Below are 22,107 nucleotides of genomic sequence, written 5' to 3' on the forward strand. Positions count from 1 at the left end.
AGTGGTGTTTTGGGAAGAGTTATGATGCATATTGCACCGGAGTGGAGGAAGCAGAAGATCTGAGTGAGATTTAAGGCTGCAGGAGAACACAGAGATACAGTTAGTGGAGGAAGGACAAAAGGGGATATTGTGAATAGACATGCTGAAGGCTGCAGAGAAGCTGGGGGAAATAAGAAAAAATCATCAAGGGTGATGCTGAAGGTGATTAGGAGGAGGAAGACCAAATCGTAGGCCTTGATAACTTCCTGTGCAACTTGATCCTCAATTTTCTCACTTGCAGACCCCAGTCAGTTCAGATTGGCAATAGCAACTCCTCCACAATCACCATCAGCACAGGTGCACCACAAGGCTGTGCGCTTAGCCCTCTGCTCTACTCGCTTTATGACTATGACTATGCAGCTAAGTACAGCTCCAACACCATATTTGAGTTTGCTGATTGTTGGCTGTTGTTGGTCAACTGTTGGCTGAATCAAAGATGTTGATGAATCAGCATAGAGGAGGGAGACTGAAAATCTGGTTGAATGGTGCCACAGTGACCCCTCACTCAACATTAGCAAAATCAAAGAGTACTGATGGAAGAAACTGGGGGTCCACAAACCAGTCCTCATTAGGGGATTGTAGATGGAGAAGGTCAGTAACCTTAAATTCCTTGGTGTCATTGCATCAGGGGATCTATCCCAGGACCAGCACTCAAGTCCCATTGCAAAGAAGACATGACAGTGCCTCCATTAAAAAGGAGTAGATACAGCCCAGTCCATCATTCCCTCTCCATCAATGAACACATTTACAAGGAGCGCTGTCACAAGAAAGCAGCATCTATCATCAAGGATCCCCACTATCCAGGTCATCCTCTCTTCTCGCTGCTACCTTTGGGAAGGAGGTACAGGAGCTTTAAGTGCCACACCACCAGGTTCAGTAACAGTTATTACCCTTCAAACCATCAGGCTCCTGAACTGGCGTGGATAACTTCACTCACCTCAACAATGAACTGATCACTGTGAACTCACTTCCAAAGACTCTACAACTCACGTTCTCCATATTATTTCTTTGCTTGTTTATTATTATTTGCTTTTTTCTATTTGCACAGTTCGTCTTCTTTTGCACATTGGTTGGTTGTCTTTGTGTGTAGTTTTTCACTGATTCTTTTGTTTCATGGTGATTGACCGCCCCGCCAGATAATGAATCTCAGGGCTGTATATGGTGTCATATGTGTACTTTGATAATAAATTTACTTTGAACTTTGAATTGAAGGTTGTCACTGATGACTTTGGTCTTGGTGCTATGGGTAGAACTAAAACCTAGATTTCAAGAATTGCAACAACCTGTGATTTGACCCATGACCACAAAGCCAGGTTACAATTTTCAAACTCTTTAAAAACAAAAAGGTCAGATTTAAGACAGTAGCTGGACAGAAAGTAGGTTTTGAGGTGGGCTTTTAAAGGAAAATAAGAGTTTTGAAAGGATTGCACTGATGTACATGGAAATAACATTATGTGGTCAGGTGACCAGCAGTGATAAAAGGGTTGATAATGAACTAAGCAGAAATTGATGTCATGAAAAAAGAATCGAGGAGCAAAATGGGGAGAACATATAAAATCAATAGTTCAAATAATGGAAGGAACATTTTGTAGCCTAAAGAAATCTTTTAAGTCCTTCAACAGGAGTTAAAGATGAGAGCAGACTGCAGCTTGAGAGTGGTAAAGCTGGTCAGGGAATGAAGGGATACGGGGAGTAGGCAGGAGGTTGGGGCTGAGAGGAAAATTGGATCAGGCATGATGAAATGGTGGAGCAGACTCGACAGACCAAATGGCCTAATTCTGCTCCAATATCTTATGACCTTATGGAATTTATGTCAATGATAAAAATGGCAAAATACTTCCAGAGCAGTAAGGTAATTAGGAAAAGGTGCTTCACTTCACTGATCAATATTAGGGTTGAACAAAGACAATGAGGTGAAATAAATAACTTAGAAGTTACAGTATTGTGCCAAAGTCTTCGGCACATATATATAGCTCGGGTGCCTTTTGTACAGTATACAGTACCTTTTGATTTTCCAGTGGTTCACTACCAAATATTTAGGCATTGTTACGCAGGCCAATGTGGTAATTAATTTGTGCATAGATAGGTCCAAATAAAAACAGCAAATAAGCAGTTAATTTACTTTTTGTCTTGCTGGTTGAGAGAGGAATGCTGGCCAAGGCACGGGAGAACTTTATGTTCTTTCAATTGTGTCATGAGATCTTTGATATCTATCTGAACATGCGAACAGGGCTGAAATTTAATGATTTATTCAAAAAGTGACACGTCTGATTATACCCTCGGGATCAAACTAGGTTACAAGTTCTGAGTGAAATTTGGATTCATAATTTCCTGTCTCAATAAAGAACGGTTGCAGTTCAGACATGTAGCTATCAGATTTTCATAAATTCAGTGAAGGAAACCTGCCACATTACCAGATTTTCTATTCTTCTCTATCCCTTTGCTATTCTAAATGTAATCATTTACACATCTCTGGATCTTACACATATCTCTATCATCTCTCATTATTTCTTTTTGGCTCGACTTAGGAAGATAGAGAGGATACTGAAGAGATTTGGAAAAGGACAGATTGCAGAGGCTGGGAATGAAAGTCAAAAACATTGCTAATGCTGAAAACCTGAAATGAAAACAGAAAGTGCCACAAAAACTCAACAGGCCAGGTAGTTTCTATGGAAAGAGAGGGAGTTAAAGTTTCTAGTCTGCAACCTTTCCATCAGACGCAAATGGTAATTCTTTCCACAGGCACCATCTGACCTGCTGAGTTTTTCCAGCATTTTCTGTTATTGTTGCAGGGGCTGGTTTTGTCTTCTTGTGGGTTTAACTGAAATCTATTAAACACGTAATCAGCCTAGATAGGAAGAACACATTTCCCTTCCCTGAGAATTAATAACAGGGGACATGCATTCAAAGTAATTAGTAGAAAGACTAGAAGGGAATGGACCCATTGATAGTTTGAACTTATGTCTTAAAAAGTGGTAGAGACAGAAACCAGTATTGCTTAGAGGAAGCAAAGGGGTGTCACGGTAGTTCAGCAGTTAGTACTGCTCCCTCACATCTTGAGAGAACAGGTTTTGACCCTGACCTTATGTTGAGTTGCACATTTGCCTTGTGACAGTATGGCTTTCCCCTGGGTGATCCGGTTTCATCCCACATCACAAAGACTTGTGGATTCATAAGTTAATGGTCACTACAAATTGTCCCTAGTGTACATGAGTGGCAGAATAATTGGTGGGGTGCTCATTTTGCACATGATCTATCTCTTTATAAAATATCATTGATGAGTTTCCTTTGCATGATCAAAGATTAATAACCTGTAACATTATATCTTCCAGTATCCACATTTACGAGCTACTGAGGGTTTCCAGCAGTTTTTGTTTAAATTCAGACCTTCAATATCTGCATTGCTTTATTTTCCTTCCCCATTTAAAGGTGCAGAATTTTGATTGTTGTTTTTGTTTCAATTAGAATCCCAGGCTACAAAGTCTTGCTATACAAGCACACATTCTTGAACCTAACTTTCAACAGCTGTGCTCTATATTTTGATTTATTTTTCTGACAAAGATTGGAAGCTATGCATTGGAAGGGTCTGCAAGGGTTATAATAGAATTGCATGCCCAGCAATGCTTTGGTCTTAATTGAAGAGACTTTGTAAAAATGGATGTGCCTATGATGAAACTGATTTCATCACAGACTAATAAGTTTTGCTCTTGATCTTGCACTGTCAGGAACAGAACTAGAAAGGGTGTGATACATCCAACATTGAAAGTTGACATCAAAAATTGAAATGATTGCATTATGGATCAATCAATACTTTTGCAATCCTTTGGGATATTCAAACAATAAATATATCCCATCGGTCATTTCATCATACCACATATGGACACTTGATCCCCAAATATAATCAACACTATAGCTATCACATAAAAAAAAGAATATTTTCAGAAACCCTGGAACAAACATTCACTTAAAGTTAAATTGAATGACAATGGAGAATGATGCCTTACTTTTCTTTACAGACATGTGAATCTATTTTCTATCCTTCTATGACCTTATAATTAGGGTACAAATTCCAGATAAAACCCAATTTTACTATAACCAATGTTTCTTCAAGAATGCTTTCTAAGCCCATGCAAAAATTAGTGAAAGAAATTAATATGAACCTTAGGGCATTCTGTTCCTGACCATTTTTTTTTAAATTAAATCTGTCAACAAAACAGATAAATGCCTCACAAGAGCTAACAAACCGCCTTGATATATCAACAATAAACATTGATTTCTGCATTGCCAGTATCCTCTTCCACAGAAAGCCTGTAACCTGGACACAAGGTACTTGTGCCCAAAATAAATTTTATTTTTTTTAGCATCGAAGTGCTATATAAATACATCCCTGCCTGCCAACCCAGCAACAAGGAGAAGCATTGAAAAATTCACTTTTTCTGGAGAAGTGATTAAAAAAGAACTTAGGATGGTTTTTATTGGGCAACCATAGATATCCTGAAGAATGTGGTGAGCTGTTTTCTTGCACTCTCTGTGGTTGCTCTTTGAGTAGCAAAAGTGAAAATTTTGGTTCAATAAGGATGGAGCAACAGTGATACTTTTTCATCCGGATAGTGCTTTACTTGGAGGAGAATCTGAGAACTCATCGTGTTCCCATGGAGTTGCTATTTTACTCTTCCATCCCACCAACTTCTGGCTGTCCTACAGCATTTTCGTACAGAAGTGCAACAGATACAACATTTGCCCTTTCACTTATTCCCTTCACACCATCCAGGTACCCAAACACACCTTTCAGGTGAACCAGTGATTCACTTGCACTTCTTCCAATCTAGTGATCACAATATGACTTCCTCAACACTGGAAAAACTAAACACAGATTTTGCAACTGCTATTTGGAATATCTGCGCCTGGTCCATTGGAGGGACCCTGAGCTTCCAGTTTCCTGCCATTTCACTGTCTCTATCAGAACTGGTCACTACTGCTGCAATACTTACTCAATTTTCTCCCCCTCTCCATTAGCACACCCTTCACAACACATCACACTTCTTTGTCACCATCTAACTGCCCCATTAACCACAGCAACCCCAGCATTAACTTCTTACAAGATTTTTCCTTTGTCCTATCCAGCCCTCCTTCCACATTCTTTGCAACCTTAAACTGAGTTTTTACCCTCTTTCCCAGGTCTCTGTTTCTCTTTCTGTAGTTGATGATTGGTTTGACCTTTTTCAGCATTTTCTGTTTTTATTTCAGATTCACAGCATCTGCAATTTAAATGGTTTTCATTATTGCCATTCTTCTCTCATGCCATGGAAATTACAGGCTTGTTTGGTGCTTTTAAAAGAAATCTCCCAAGTTGTTGTATTGCATTCTGTTGATAATACACTGCAGACCAGGAGTGAGTATAACTCCAACAATATCAGCATAAAGCGGCCTTGACGTTGTTGGAGTGAACGCATCTAAGTAAGGCAAGACATCACACATCTGTTTTGTAATTTGTGAGAATACCCAGTCTCTGAACTGTTGTATTATCTGAGGCATTTATGTGGCTGGTCCAATTATGCTTCTCGTCAACAGAGATCCTCAGTACACCGATGGTAAGGTGGTGATTATATGACCATTATATGTCAAGGAAGTGGTAATGTACTTTTTTGGAACATAGGCATAGGAGTAGGAGTAGGCTATGTTCTTCCTTGAACCTCTTCTGTCATTTGATCTGTGACATAACTTCTTACACAAGTCTTTCCCTCACATCACTTAAAACTGACTTGGCATTAAATGTTGTTTGAAGGAAAGATTAGGAGCTTCCTTTACCGTTTGTGTATAGAAGTGATATTAATAGCTGGAATCTAATTTATCCTAATTTACCACTTAATCCTAGATTTCAGAACCAGCCAAAATTGTTTCTACATATCTATTCTATCAGTGTATTGTACATTAATGTGAAAAACTTCAAAACAAATCACTCCTTAAACTTCCAGATTCTACTTTATACAACCTACTCAGTTCTTCCACTCACTTATGTTCCAGTCCTCTTGATACAGTGGCCAGAAGACATTTTTTTCTCTGTCTGCCTTAACATTTTAATGAATTATTTTCATGGACCTCTAAATTTCTTTGGAGTTTCACTGTTACAGATTTTTATTATTTGTACAGTAATTCTTATATTTATGAGTGTTTGGTTTCAGGATATCTTTATATAATTCCTTTGACCATTTGGAGTTTGAGTCTTTGATTTACAGTTATTTTTCATTTTGTTCTAATAACTAGCATGCCATTCTCACCAATACACTGTATTTAATGCATTTTTAATGCACTGTATTTAACACATAATACATTTGCCCAGTCTTTTCAATTTGTGAAATTTTGGTTACCATAATGTTTTCAAAAAACACTTCACTTCTATAAATTGAGGAATGATTGTATTCTGTTTTAGTAATTTTAAATCCTAAGTGGATGACCATATACAAACATATTTGCCTACATCGCTGCAGTTTTGCTCAAATATTTCATGTTATTAATGTTTTTGTCTATATAATTTACAATTCAATCTATATCTACATCATTAACAAACTTTAGATACATGACTGCATATCCCAGTGAGATAGGGCCCCAACCCAGATCTTTTATGAGCTACACACACAAAATGCTGGAAGGAACTCAGCGAGTTAGGCAGCATCTACAAAGGGGAATAAACAGTCGATGGTTTGGGCTGAGGCACTTCAACAGGACTGAAGAGGAAGGGGAAGAAGCCCGTGTAAGAAGGTGGGGTGGAAGGGAAGGAGTACAAGCTGGGAGGTGATAGATGAAACCACGTGAGGGCAAAGGTGGGTGGGTGGGGGAATGAGAAGCTGGGAGGTATACATGGAAAAAGTAAAGGGCTGAAGAAGAAGGAATCTGATAGGAGAGGCAAATGCAGCATAGGTGAAAAGGAAGGAGGTGGGGAAAAAGAAGAAGGGAATAGGCAGATTGTGAGGGCTGTGGAGGGGAAGACAGGGGGTATGGGAGCCAGAAAAATGAGGTAAAACGAAGTGGGGGGGGGGGAGAACAGAAGGGAGTAGCTACCGGAAGTTAGAGAAACTAATGTTCATGCCGTCAGGTTGAAGACTAACCAGACAGAATATGAGGTGTTGGTTCTCTGACCTCATTGTGGCAGTAGAATGTGGACAGACATGACAGAGTGGAAATAGGAAGTAGAATTGAAATGGGTGGCTACCAGAAGATCCTGGCTGTTGTGGCAGATGGAGCAAAGGTCCTCAGTGAAGTGATTCCCAACTTGTGCTGGGTCTCTCCAATGTAGAGGTGGCCACAAAGCACTGGATACAGTAGATGATTCTGACAGATTTGGAGGTGAAGTACTGCCTCACCCGGAAGGACTGTTTAGGGCCCTGAATGGTGGTGAGAGAGGAGATGCAGGGGCAGGTGTAGCACTTACAATGCTTGGAGGGATAAGTGCAAGGAGAGAGATCAGTGGGGAGGAATGAATGGACAAGTAGGGAATGATCCCTGTGTACAGTGGGGACGGAGAGCATGGGGTGGAGGGTGGGATGAGGGAAAGACGTGCCTGGTGGTAGGATCCCATTGAAGATGGTGGAAGTTCTGGAGAATGATGTGCTGGATATGGAGGCTTGTCGGGTGGTAGTTTGGGGTAGGGGATGGGGTGAAGGCAGACGTGCAGGAGACTGAGGAGATGCGGGTATGGGCAACATTGATAGTGTAAGAAGGGAAAATGATTTTCTGGAAAAAGAGGGGCCATCTAAGATGCTCTGGAATGGAAAGCCTCATCCTGAGAGGAACTGAGAGATGGGAATTGCAATTTTACAATGAACAAGCTGGGAAGAGGTATAGTAAAGATAATTGTGAGTGTCAGAACTTGCACCACTTGTCATATCCTGCTATTTGAGTACCTACCCAGTACCCTTACTTAGCCAATTTCTTAGCTGTCACTAATTCCATTTTAATTTAAGCTAACAGCCATTATGAGGAACTTTACTACACAGCTGTGAAAATCCAAATAAATAACATCCTTTGACATTGTTCCACCTACTAGTTTGGTCATCTATTACAACAATTTCCTCAAGGTCAAAGTGTTTATGCTTTATAAGTCCATGCTATTCTTTTTTTAAATCAATTTAAAATGTTCAAGGTGCAGTCACTTTATTCTTAAATTCCAGATTATATTCCAGTGATTTCCTGACAACAGAAGTTAGGCTAGCTAGTCTACAATTCCCTGGTTTCTTTCTCTCACCTTTCTTAAATGTTATAGTAGCATACACAAGTTTCCGATCAAAACTGTGAGACTTTTGGAAAATTATAGTTTGAGCATCACTTCCTTCATTTCAAATCCTGGGACAAAAACCATCTGGTCCGGAGATCATTCATTGCTGTTATTTTGCTGACTTTAATTTTGGCAAATGCCTCTATTTGAATCAATATTAGTTTTTTGGGGTTGGTCAGGATGCTATCCTTTCCTCTCCAGTAAATATTGATGTAAAATAATCACTTAACTTATCCGCCACTTTCTATTTTTTATTTACAACATCATCATTATCATTTTAAGGAGATCACAGTGGTTCTAACCACTCTTCTTTTCTTAATATGAATGTTACTTAGAAGTTTATAGTTTACTTTTGTAGCTCTTAATATGCTTCACCAGCTTTTGCTGTCTTTTGTACCTCTCCCAGTCTATAGTTTTTGCTTTTTATTTTTGTGCTGTCTCTTTGTTCTTTAGTCACAGCAGGTTTTGTTTTGACAACTTGAGCGCTTGTTGCTTAGAGATATAAACTTATTCTGTTCCATGATTTTTTTTAGCATCTTTCACAGTTCCACAATTCTTATTTTATCTATTTGCAGATTTGCCAATTTACTATGGACAGTATTTGCTTGGACAATATTCTTTGAAAGGATTAAGTGTAATATATATTTCTTGATGATATAAAACATTCGCAATGTGGGTTGTGAGGAGGATATGCAGAGGCTTTAGGGGATATGGACAGGTAGGAAGAACGAGCAGAGAAACAGCAGATGGAACATAATGTGGAAATAATGACATTTAAGAGACTCTTGGATAAGCAGATAGTTTAAAGAAAAATGGAGGGCTTTGTGTCAGGGAAGCATTAGATTGATCTTAGAATAGATTAAAAGGTGGACCCAAAATTGTGGGCCAAGTACTTAACTGTATTGTTCTATGCTCTATATGAGTTCTTCCATTTTGACAGAAAAAAGTAGACTGACAGAGTACTTTAAATGGTGTGACATTAAAAGGTTCAGCAAACAATTAGAAAGGCAAACGGTATGCACAACAGTGGTTGGCCTCATCGGGAATGATGACAAAATGGAGTACAGAGAGGAAGTGGAGCAGTTGGTGGATTGGTGTGATAAGAGCAACCTAGGCTTGAATGTAGAGAAGACTAAGAAAATGATTGTGGACTTCAGGAAGATGAACCATCCCCCTCTGCGAATACATGGCACCTCCACAGAGAAAGTTAAACATATCAAGTTCCTAGGAGTTCACATCACAGATGGCCTCACTTTGTCCCTTAATATCACCTCCCTGCACATGAAGGCACAATAGCACCTCCAGTTCCTATGAAGATTGAGGCAAGCAAGGCTCCCACTCCCCATCTTAACTGCATTTTACAGGAGCACCATTGGGAGTATCCTGACAAGTTGCATCTCCATCTGGGATGGGAGCATCTGAGCCTCGGACCAGAAATCCCTGCAAAGGACTGTGAGAAAAGGCTGAGAGGATCATAGGTGTCTCCCCACCATCCATCCAGCATCTTCTTTGACACTCTACTATCAGACAGGAGACCACGATGCATAAAAGCAAGAATGGTCAGTATGAGAAACAGTTTAATCTGTTCCATACCTGCAATATTTAATATTAATACACTTTAGTTTTGTTATTTATGCATGACTCACCTGTAGATTTTATCCTTACCTTCACAAGTTATCATGTGTCATGTGTCCTACTGTGCTTTACACGTTGGTTCGGAGAAAAGCTGTCTCATTTCTATATACATGTATGTAGTTAAATGACAATAACCTTGACTTGAAGAGGATTTACACACAGATTGAAGACACATGTTCCAATTATATAGAGACCCAGGAAGGCCTCATCTGGATTATCATGGACTAGTTTGGACTTCTGATCCAAGAGGGAATGCAGTGAAAGTTCACTAGATTCATGTCTGGGAAGGGGGATAATCCTACAAGAAGAGATGAAGCAGACTGGGCCATTAGTCCCCTGAGTTTACAAGAATGAGAGGGGTTCTCACTGAAGTAGAGTTTTGCAGGGTAGGTCCAGAGATGATGTTTCCTCTGGGCTGGATTTTCTCGAAACAGGAGACCCACTCTCAAAATCATGGCTCAGTCACTCAGGACTGAGATGAGAAATTTCTTCATCAAGAGGGTAGTGAATCTTCAGAACTCTCTTCCCAGGAGACAGTGGAGGCTCAGCCACTGAGTATATTAAAAACTGATAAGAGTTTTAGTTATCAAGAGAATTGAATGATAAGGGATTAGTGCAGGAAAATGGTCTTGAGGTAAAAGATTATCAGAATGATTGAGCGGTCACAAAGGGCTGAATGGCCTATTCCACTTTTGTTTCTTAAGTCTTACACCCCCAATTTCCCTCTTGTCTGTAAAGGAAATGGCTACTGCCTGAAATAAAAACAGAAATATTGGAAAAGCTCTGCAGGTCAGGCAAAATCTATGGAAAGGTGAACAGTGTTAATGTTTCAGGGTTCCATCAGAACTCATACCTCTAGCTTTTCCTGGTTTAATTTTGATTTGCTGTATTTTACACATGCCGTTTTTGACCATACTCTATCGAGTACTGCCTTCAGGATACAAATACTCAGTCTAGCCTGTGGACTCAAATGAATGATGCCTAGATATTTGATCATGTTGCACCATAACCTCCAGTGTGGAAGATAATTACAATGGTTTCTTGATTGAATCCTGGATTCATAGCGAGAGGTGTTCAGAGTGGCATGATTCAATCAAGAAACCATCACAATTATCTTCTACACTTTCAGGTGTGTTGTACTGAAAGTGATGGAGCAACATGATCAAATATCTAGGCATCATTCACTGATTTCCCCTCCCAGCTCGCTGATCTCTTCCCCTACTTGACTCCCCAAACTCTCTGTCATCAGTAATTCCTCCCACCTATTATTTCAACTGCTGATCCTCAGCCATTTCATTGTCTCCATTTTTAATTCCCCCATCTAATCCCCCAGAACTCCCACACAGCTACCCTCTTCCTTTTTGCTGCTTGTCTTGTCAGTTTTCCCTCATTATCAATTTCCTCTCCGTTATTGGCTTGTTCATCTGTTGCTGCTCGGTCCAGAAAAATTCCCAGTCTTCTACTAGCTTTTGCCACTTTATTTGCTCTAGTCTTTGATTTAGTATTTTCTTTCACCCTCTGGGATGGCTCCTCTTTCTCATAGCAACCCTCTTTCTAACGGGGATAAATTTGTAATTATAAAATAGCTATTTAAATACCATCTTGTGACATTTGCTTTTCTCCCCCAGTGAGTTCAAGCCAACTCTTCCATCCTACCATTGTGGCTGTCCTTTGTTAAGCTGATGACAGTGGTTTTTGACTCTATCTACCTCCCTTCCTTTCTTCCCATCCCCCTCTCTGCCCTCTTTCCCCCCTCTCATTTTCTTCTTCCTAGCTGTCTCCTCTATCATCTTCCTTCCTCTCTACTCCTTATCTTCTCCTGCTTCACTTTCTTGCTTTACCTTCTCCCCTCCAACTTCTCATTTTCTCCCTCTTGCACCACCTCCCCCTCTTTCCTTTTCATTCCTCCTTTCTCCACTCCATCTCTCACTGCTCCTTGCCATCTATCTTTACATTTCCTCATCCCCTCTCTCCATCCTGTCCTAGCCCTCCTCTCATTCCTTCCTTTCTCCCCTTCTTCCACCTTTTCATTTGGTCTTTATGCTCTTTCTCTTGCTCCTGTTTTTCTCTCTTCATTTCTTTCTTTCTCTCTCTCTTTTCTCCACTTCCCCCTCTCTTCCCCTTCTCAAACTCTGTCTCTCTCAACACCCTTTCACTTAAACTGCCCGCTCATGATATTAAACCACTCCCTCTCGCCCACCTGATGATTCATCTGGCTAGTTGTTGAAATCACTTCAATGACAATGCGGCATATTGTTGCCATGCATCTGTCCTCAGGAGTAATCAAATCTACCCTCCTTTGTCTCATCTCAAGTTTTAAAGACCTTGGAGTTAAAGTAATCTCCTTGGAGTTAGAGTAATCCAAAAATAATTCAGGTTTTGGCGATATATATCACTTTCCTACTTCTATAACTGATCTGCATTTTACATGTGAAAGCAGTAATTTAATTTTAGTACTCTATTGGATGCAAAGTCCTTTGGGGTGTCACTAATTAAGTGCAAGTCTTTTATTAGGCTCTAGTGGAAACCTTAAAAAATTGATTCCTGAAATCCATTCAATGGAAAGGAATGGTGGTTCAATGGTTAAACTACTGAAGTAGTAATCTAGATGTGTGGGCTAATGACTCTGAGACATCAATTCAAACCACAGCACATGAGAAATCTCAATTCAGTTAATTAAATAATCTTGAATTAAATATAAAGAGTTGTACTCTCAGCCATGGTAGCTATGAGATGAATAGATAGTGGTTAAAAAAACCTATCTGGATCACTGATATCCATCTAGGAAAGACATGCACCATCCTTGCCCAGTCTGGCCTTTGAATTATTGCAAACCACAGTAACATGATTGACTCTTAATTGCTCTCTGATAGCTACTGCAATAAACAGAATAAAAATAAAACCAGACAGGTCGATCATACATCAGTTGACTTTGCAAAGTCCTTCTTGTAAACATTTTGGGACTAGTGTCAAAATTGGGAGAGGTTTTCTACAGATTAGTCACTCATCAGCCTGATACAATTATCTTCACAGAACAACTGCAGCCAATCTTCTATCATAAACTCTACACACATCCTGTCCCAACAGCAGGATAGACCCACCACAGGTAGCAGCATAGAGCCTGACAGTTGGGTAATGAAACCTCCTGATCACTAACTCCTGTCCTCTCCTCAGCTGATAAATCCTGCTCCTCCATCATGAATGGCTTGGTAGCACCACCATTGACTGAGCTGACTGAGACCTCAAGGACACAGTTGTCAGACTACATCTGTGATGGGTGGCTGCTGAGTGAATCAAAACAAGGAATAAACCTACCTGATGTTGTCCTCACCAATTTTCCTGTAGCTGATGTATCTCTCCAATCTAGTATTGTAGAAATCACCACCACACAGTCCTTGTGGAGACAACGTCCAGGCTTCACACTGATATTTAGATTTTAGATTTAGAGGTACAGCATGGTAACAGGCTCTTCTGACACAAGAGGCCTGCAACATCCAATCACTGCCATGTGACCAATGTGGGAGGAAACCAAAGCGGTCACAGGGAGACAGCGGTGGAAATTAAGCTGGGTTAATAATAGTGTTAAGCTAGCTGCTACACTACCATGCTGCCCTGAGGACAGCCTTTAATGCTTTATGTGGCACTACAATTCGTATTACTTGGGATAGACAACTCAAGACTGCACATCCAGGAGGTGCTGTGGACCATCAGCAGCAGAAGTGTAAACCACCTCAATCTGTAACCTCCTATCTCAGCATATTCTTCTCTTTGCCATACCTGGCAAGCCATGGGATCAAGTATGGTTCAACGAAGAATTCAGAAGGACATGCTGGGAGCAGCACCAGGTATGCATAAAAATGAAATGACAGCACGGCAAAACCCTTGGACTTTATGCAAGCTAAACCGCAAAAACAACATGCTGTTCACAAAGATAACCCAACAACCAATGGATCAGATTAGAATTATACAGTCCTGCCACATCCGGTAATAAATGAATGTAAATTGGCAATTGGTTTACTGTTGTCACATGTAGCAAGATACAGTGACAACTTTGTTTTGCATGCCATCCATACAGGTCATTTTATTGTAACAATGCATTGAGGTAGTATAAGGGAAAACAATAACAGGATGCAGAATAAAGTGTTAATTTAGATTTAAAAGAGTCAAACAAATATATTGTACAGTAAGTAATAGGTAGAACTGCAGAGAGCAGCTTGCAACAGAACACCATGCTCCAATGTTCAAAGGTGGCAGGGCCTGGAAGCCATTTGCAATTATGTTCTGCCAGAGATGCCAAGTGGACAATCAATCTTAACTCCCTCTGGATCCTCATTATCACAGAAGCCTGTCAATTTGATTCACTTCATGTGAGATCAAAAAAATGGACAGGAGCACTGGATACAGAACAAGGTTCAGGCTCTAGTGCTCTGTGTTCCAGACCTAGATGTGTCTCTGATTAAGCTGTTTCCGTGCAGTTACAATGTTGGCATCTACACCATAATGTGGAAGGTTGTCCAAGTATGTCCCATTTACAAAAAACAATCCAGCTAATTACTGCCCAATTAATGGAACATGTCAATGACAATTGATGCACCATCAATAACTCACACTGAGACGTAGGCGAGATATCGGCTTTTATTGACTGGAAGAAGGAACCAGGAGTGAGTGTCTATCATACAAGGTCTTGGAGACTGAGGCCGAGCTTCAGGCCGCAGGTCTCCTTTATACAGGGGCCTGTGGGAGGAGCCACAGGAGCAGTCAGCAGGGGCGTGTCCCGACAGGCACATAGTTCACCACATTCACCCCCCCTTCGTTTGAAAAAGTCCTCATGTGGCGAAGGTTCTTACAAGTCAAGCCGATCAGGTGGTCGAATCTGTCACTGCGATCTACGTAGCACCGGCTGTGACCGCATAGATGCCGGCAACATTGGCGATTGCACAGGGGACGGGGGTTGCGCGTGTTCTTGCCCACTAGGCGCCGGTGATCCCTCATGCATGTGCGAGGCGCCTGGTATAAATGCGTACGAAACGCCCGGTATACAAGTGTCATGAGGAGTCTGTGTAGGGCCTGGTGAGCACGGTGTCAACTCTGGTGCAGGGTTCATAGTTACCGTGGAGTGTTCAGGGTAGTGGTCTGCTGCACCTGCGGGTGCCAGGTCGCGGATGGAGACCGTGTCCTCCCGCCCATCAGGTAAGACCACGTAAGCATACTGGGGGTTCGCATGTAGAAGGTGAACCCTCTCCACCAGCGGGGAGTATTTATTGCTCCTCACATGTTTCCGGAGCAGCACTGGCCCCGGGGACGTCAGCCAAACTGGTAGGGTGGTCCCAGTGACAGACTTCCTGGGAAAAGAGAATAGGCGTTCGTGAGGGGTGGCATTGGTGGACGTACATAACAGAGAGCGGATAGAGTGCAGTGCCTCAGGGAGGACCTCCTGCCATCGAGAGACCGGCAACCCTTTTGACTTAAGGGCTAAAAGTGTGGCCTTCCACACTGTGGCATTCTCCCGCTCCACCTGGCCATTACCCCGGGGATTATAACTCGTGGTCCGACTGGTAGCAATGCCCCTAGCTAGCAAGTACTGGCGCAGCTCCTCACTCATAAAGGAGGACCCTCTATCACTGTGGATATAGCAGGGATACCCGAACAGAGTGAAGAGCTGGCGCAGGGCTTTTATGACGGACGTGGCAGTGGTGTCGGGGCAGGGGATGGCAAAGGGGAACCGTGAGAACTCGTCAATAACACTGAGAAAATAGACATTGCGGTCAGTGGAGGGAAGGGGGCCCTTAAAGTCAACACTCAGGCGTTCAAAAGGGCGGGTGGCCTTGACAAGTTGTGCCGTGTCAGGACAGTAGAAGTGCGGTTTGCACTCGGCGCAAATTTGGCAGTCCCTGGTCATCGTCCTGATGTCCTCCAGGGAGTACGGCAGGTTCCGAGCTTTCACAAAATGGTAAAATCGGGTGACCCCCGGATGGCAAAGTTGTGCATGAAGGGCGTACAGCTGGTCGAGCTGTGTGCTAGCACATGTTCCCCGGGATAGGGCATCAGGGGGCTCATTGAGTCTGCCAGGCTGGTACAGGATATCATAGGTGTAGGTGGAGAGTTCTATCCTCCACCGCAAAATCTTATCATTTTTGATCTTGCCCCGCTGTTGGTTGCTGAACAGGAACGCAACCGAGCGCTGGTTGGTCAGCACGGTGAATCTTTTGCCAGCAAGATAGTGCCTCCAGTGCCTAATAGCCTCCACTATGGCCTGGGCTTCTTTCTCCACCGCGGAGTGCCGAATTTCAGAGCCTTGGAGGGTGCGAGAAAAGAATGCTACTGGTCTGCCTTCCTGATTAAGGGTAGCAGCCAGAGCGAAATCGGAGGCATCACACTCCACTTGGAAGGGAGCGGTCTCGTCCACTGCATGCATCGTAGCTTTGGCAATGTCCGCTTTAATGCAGTTGAAGGCCGCGCAGGCCTCAGCAGAGAGGGGAAACGAGGTAGACTTGACCAGGGGGCGAGCCTTGTCTGCGTAATGGGGGACCCATTGGGCGTAATAGGAAAAAAAACCCAGGCACCGTCTGAGGGCCTTGAGAGTGGTGGGAAGAGGGAGCTCTAACAGGGGGCGCATACGTTCGGGATCAGGCCCAATAAACCCCGTTTTCCACGACATACCCAAGTATAGCAAGGCGGGTGGTACCAAAAACACACTTGTCCCTGTTATAAGTAAGGTTCAGAGCTGCGGCCACTTGGAGAAATCGTTGGAGGTTGGCGTCGTGATCTGGCCTGTCATGACCACAGATGGTGATGTTATCCAGATAGGGAAATGTGGCCTGCAGTTGGTACTGGTCCACCATCCGGTCCATTTCCCTCTGGAAGACAGAGACACCATTCGTGACACCGAAAGGGACGCGCAGGAAGTGATAGAGCCTGCCGCCCGCCTCGAAGGCGGTGTAGGGGCGGTCCTCTGGGCAGATGGGGAGCTGGTGATAAGCGGATTTCAGATCTATTGTTGAGTACACCTTATACTGAGCAATCTGGTTGACCATATCCGCGATGCGGGGTAGGGGGTATGCGTCAAGCTGCGTAAACCTATTGATGGTTTGACTATAATCCACCACCATCCTATCTTTCTGCCCAGTCCGAACAACAACTACCTGGGCCCTCCAAGGGCTTGTGCTCGGCTCAATGATCCCCTCCCTGAGCAGCCGCTGCACCTCCGACTGAATGAAGGCCCGGTCCCCCGCGCTGTACCTCCTGCTTTTGGTTGCCACAGGTTTACAGTCGGGGGTCAGGTTGGCGAACAGCGGTGGGGGAGGGATCTTGAGAGTGGAGAGGCTGCAAGTGTCGGTAGCGCAGCTGTCGGCCTGGTTCTGGATGGGATGTGTGTGCCCGTGTGTGTGTGTGGTCAGTAGCGGGGTATATGACGAAGTCCCACAAAACTGAGGATTCTTGACAGTGAGTGGTGGGAGGGGCCCGTCGAATACCATAGTCACACTTTCGAGATGGCTCTGGAAGTCCAGCCCCAATAGCACAGGTGCGCACAGATTAGGCATGACCAGTAGCGCAAAGTCCCGATATTCTGTGCCTTGCACCACCAAAGTCGCTACACAACCCGCCCGGATGTCTGCGGACTGCGACCCAGAGGCCAAATGGAACCTCCGACTGACCGGCCGCGTTGCAAGTCCGCAGCGTTGCACTGTGTCCGGGTGAATAAAACTCCCAGTGCTGCCCGTGTCAAACAGGCATCCAGTCCAGTGCCCCTCCACCTGGATGTCCATCATGGATCTTGCAAGCTGGTGTGGGGCGCTTTGGTCGAGAGTCACAGTGGCCAGAGTTGGATCGCCGTCGGGGTGCCCGGTAAGCATCGGAGGATCGGGGGCGGGGCATGCTGACGCCGACAAAGATGGCCGCTCACATCCGGGGTACCCGGTCAGCATCGGAGGATCGGGGGCGGGGCGTACTGACGTCGACAAAGATGGCCGCCCACATCCCGGCATGCAAGATGGCGGCCCCCACGTTTCACCCGCAGCGCTGCACTCCGCTCGAGGTTGAGACTTACAGACCTTGGCAAAGTGGCCCTGCTTTCCGCAGCTGGAGCAGATCGCTTCTCGCGCTGGACAGCGTTGTCGAGGATGTTTCTTTTGGCCACAGAAATAACAAAGCACGAGTTTCTGACGGGCCACAGCCGTGGTCTGGGTCGGGGAGCGCGTGGAATCGCGACTGGCGGCGGCGTTGGCGAATTCGCTCCCGGGAGCCGGCGGTGGCGGGGTCTGAGGAGTCCACGGAACCGGCGGGGAATCGCGCGACTGGACAGCGTCGGCGTTATGCCGCGCAGCTTCTAGAGCGTTGGCCTTCTCCATCGCCGAGCTGAAGGTAAGGTCTGAGTTCTCCAGCAGTCGCTGGCGCATGTACACTGACCTCAGTCCCGTCACAAAGGCGTCTCGCACCAGCAGCTCCGCATGCTGTTCTGCCGTGAGCGTCTTGCAGTCGCAAACTCGGACGAGTGTCTGTAGTGCTCGGAGAAACTCAGCGCACGATTCGCCAGGCCGCTGTCGCCGGGTAGCTAAGCGATGTCTTGCGTAGACGGTGTTCACCGGCCGCAGGTACTGTCGTTTGAGGGCGTCCAGTGCCCCTTCGTAGGTCGGCAGGTCCCGGATAAAGGAGTAAACTTTGGAGGAGACCCTCGAGAGTAGGATTCTGTGCATAACGGCGGGTTCAGTCGCACGAAGCTCCGCCAAGTACAATTGGAAGCATGCAAGCCAGTGTTCAAAAGCGAGAGCTGCGTCAGGGTCTTGAGGGTCCAAATCCAACCGGTCCGGACGCAAAACGGGTTCCATGTTTTAAAACTTCCAGTCAATAAAATTGATGCACCATCAATAACTCACACTGAGACGTAGGCGAGATATCGGCTTTTATTGACTGGAAGAAGGAACCAGGAGTGAGTGTCTATCATACAAGGTCTTGGAGACTGAGGCCGAGCTTCAGGCCGCAGGTCTCCTTTATACAGGGGCCTGTGGGAGGAGCCACAGGAGCAGTCAGCAGGGGCGTGTCCCGACAGGCACATAGTTCACCACAACAATACCATTACACAGTATTCGCTCATCAACAACTCAAACTGGGTAGTTTGAGAAAGAGTGCTTTCAGCCCTAGATCTTATCACAGCATTGGTCCAAACATAGATTGAAAAGGTGAGTTCCAGAGGTGAGATCTGACCCAATGGAGCATCGAGGATCCTTGGTAAAACTGGGAGGTCAGTGGATATCAAGGAGAAAACACTCCAATGGTCAGAGTTATGCCTCACACAAAGGAAAGAGTATTGCGATTAGCAGCGATCAGTCATCCCAACCCCAGGATTGCTGCAGAGCTTCCTTAGGACAGTGTTCTAGGTTCAATTACAACTGATTCATCAATGCTTTACCTTCCATCATAAGGTCAAAAGTACAAGTCTTCACTGATAATTTCACAGTGTTCAATTCCATTCACTAGTCCCCAGCAAATGAAGCAACCCATGCCTGCCTGCAGCAAGACCTGGACAGCATTCCAGCATGCTCAATAAATTGACAAAGCAAATAACAGAGAGAGTCTAATCCTTCACCTTCCACAGCATTATCATCCCTGATCATCCACCGTCAACATCTTGGGGGAGAATGCCTGCAACAACCATGTTTGATAAGCATTAATACTGAGGGTAAATGTGCTGGTCAGAGGCTGGGTACCTGAGTGAGTGACTTGCTTTCTGATGCCTTTACGCCTTCCTATCATCTACATGCAAAAGCCTGGAATGTGATGGAACACTCTCCATAGAAACCCTTTAAAGAGCCACTTACTATATATCATTAAAATTCTATTAACACACACAAAATGCTGGAGGAACTCAGCAGGCCGGGCAGCATCTATGGGAAAAAGTACAGTCGATGTTTTGGGCTGAAACCCTGACCCTGTTGAAGAGTTTTGGCCCGAAACGTCGACTATACCATTTACCATAGATGCTGCCTGACCTGCTGAGTTCCTCCAGCATTGTGTGTGTGTTGTTTGGATTTCCAGTATCTGGAGATTTTCTCTTGTTTGTGATTAAACTTCTAATAATAATTTTCCGCCTCTTTTTGTAGACAGCAGCTCAGGAGAATCAAAGTAGCAGTGCTTCAAAAAGAATCTATTTCATCAACCCTTGAAGGGAATTACAAGATGAGTTTGTGAATTTCTGTCACAATTCATCTCGTCTAGGTCAGCTAATAGGAATTTGACATGAATATTATCTACGTTTACTGGCTTGCCATTAACTAAAACATGCCATAGGGAATCAGCTTCTGGTTCATTAAAGCCTTTCAACTGCAGGGCACATTCAATCAACTTTTCAAACATCCATAGAGATGCATCTGTTTAATATCAACTTGGTGTAATGCACTCACCGGACTCCCAAGAGGGCCTCACCATTTCGTTGAAATTTGTCAGCCTTTGACACTAACCCAGGGAAAATTCCAATGCCAAAAATACACTACCAATTTTATCCAATGAAAAAATGATACAAAATACATACTTTTTTGTAACTGCCTGCTCTCATATAGGAACCCAACCTGTGCTTTGGAGTGTTGGATGGGCTCATTGGTTGCTTGACCTCTCCACTGAAATTATCACTGCCCAATTTCTCCTACAAGATTAATTGCTCTAATGCTCAGTTCCACCAGGCAACCAGGAGAAACGATGCTGGCTCCCAATAACACTGTACTGTACTTCCCCCAAATTCTTCCTTAGGTAGCTTGCAAATAATATGCATTACACATTAAACATTGGAGAATGTTGAACATCCCTACGCTATTTTTTTCCACAACTTTCAAACACTAACATAAATCAAACTAATAGGACTTTACAAGAGTATGGCTCAACTCGACAACTAAAGAAAAACTATGTCAAGTTGCACAAGAAAGTGTACTTTAAATCTAAGTGTAATTATATTATAATCATATATCTTCTGATTTTCAGTGTATCTGTTTTGTTTCAATTCTTTCTTTAAAGGTTTCATTATTATAATTGGCAATAAATGTCAGTGACCTCCCCCCCCCCCCCCCTCCACAACCCCTGTATTTGCTTGGATTTTTGTTCTCTCTCACCTTTTGGCAGTCATGCATACTTTGTGATATGTCAAACTCTCTTGCCTTTTATCAGTTGCTAAATTCAGACAATTTATTTGTAGTTTAACAGTTTGCTATTACTACCTTTTGTCCCTTAAGGTAGTCGCATAAAAATCTAAAAGCAGAATAACTGATGAGGTCTGATGAAAGGTTGTCAATACAAAACATTAGCTCCAAAGTTATTGCCTGATTTGCTGAGTATTTCTAGCACTTTCTGTTGCATCCACTTGTGCTATATTTCTCTTTTTTTAAACTAACATTATATTAGGATCACTGATATATAATTGCTAGTATTAACTCTGTCTGGTGTCATTACCAAATCTAGTATGGTCTATTCTGGAATATGATCTTAAATCTTAACATTTTTGTACATTTCAAATATACGAAAGAAATTATCTGACTTGAGTTACACTGCTTCCCCAATCTGCATGAAAACTAAACTCTCTTGTAAACATAATTGTTCTTTACTATAAACCTCTCTGAGCTCTAAAACATAGAACATAAATAAAATTAGTAGGATGAATTAGAAAGGCAACAGTGAATGAGTTCTGATGGGGCAAACTTGACAATATTTAATGGAAACAAAGAAAAACTGAATAGTGTTTCAGTTTATAGACACAAGAGATTCTGCAGATGCTTGAAATCCAGAGTAACATACAAAATGTTGGAGGAATTCAGCAGGTCAGCAGCATCTATAAGAAGGAATGACCAGTCAACATTTTGGGCTGAGATCCTTCATCAAGATTGGAAAGGAAGGAGAAAAGCCAGGCTAAGAAGGTTGGAGGAGGGGGAGAAGTACAAGTTGGCTACATGTCAGGTGAAACCAAATGAACGGGGAAGGTGGGTGGGTAAGGTTAGGGGGGATATGAAGTGGGAAACTGGGAGGTGACAGGTGGAAAGGATAAAAGGCTGGAGAAGAAGGAATCCAATGGGAGAGGAGTGTGGGCCATGGAAGAAAGGGAAGGAGGAGGGGCACCAGAGTAAAGTGATAGGCAAGTGAGGAAAAGAGAAGGGGTAAAAGAGGGAGGTGAATGGAGAATTGAA

General features: G+C 43.5%; 1 protein-coding gene across 3 annotated transcripts in view; it reads right to left on the minus strand.

The window, feature by feature from the left end:
- The window catches only part of LOC132384700 (vitamin D3 receptor-like), a 211,624-nt gene that overhangs the window by 50,020 nt on the left and 139,497 nt on the right, over positions 1-22,107 (minus strand). The window contains exon 8 of one of the 3 annotated variants that reach the window (XM_059956073.1): positions 9,010-15,288. The exons of the other annotated variants lie outside the window; for them this stretch is intronic. Within the exon in view, the coding sequence (XP_059812056.1) occupies positions 14,823-15,288 (466 nt within the window). The 3' untranslated portion in view covers positions 9,010-14,822. Of the gene's footprint in view, positions 1-9,009; positions 15,289-22,107 lie in introns of those variants that run through there. 3 annotated transcript variants of the gene reach the window in all.

The sequence above is a fragment of the Hypanus sabinus genome, chromosome X1 (genome assembly GCF_030144855.1).
Source record: "Hypanus sabinus isolate sHypSab1 chromosome X1, sHypSab1.hap1, whole genome shotgun sequence".
Classification (NCBI taxonomy): domain Eukaryota; kingdom Metazoa; phylum Chordata; class Chondrichthyes; order Myliobatiformes; family Dasyatidae; genus Hypanus; species Hypanus sabinus.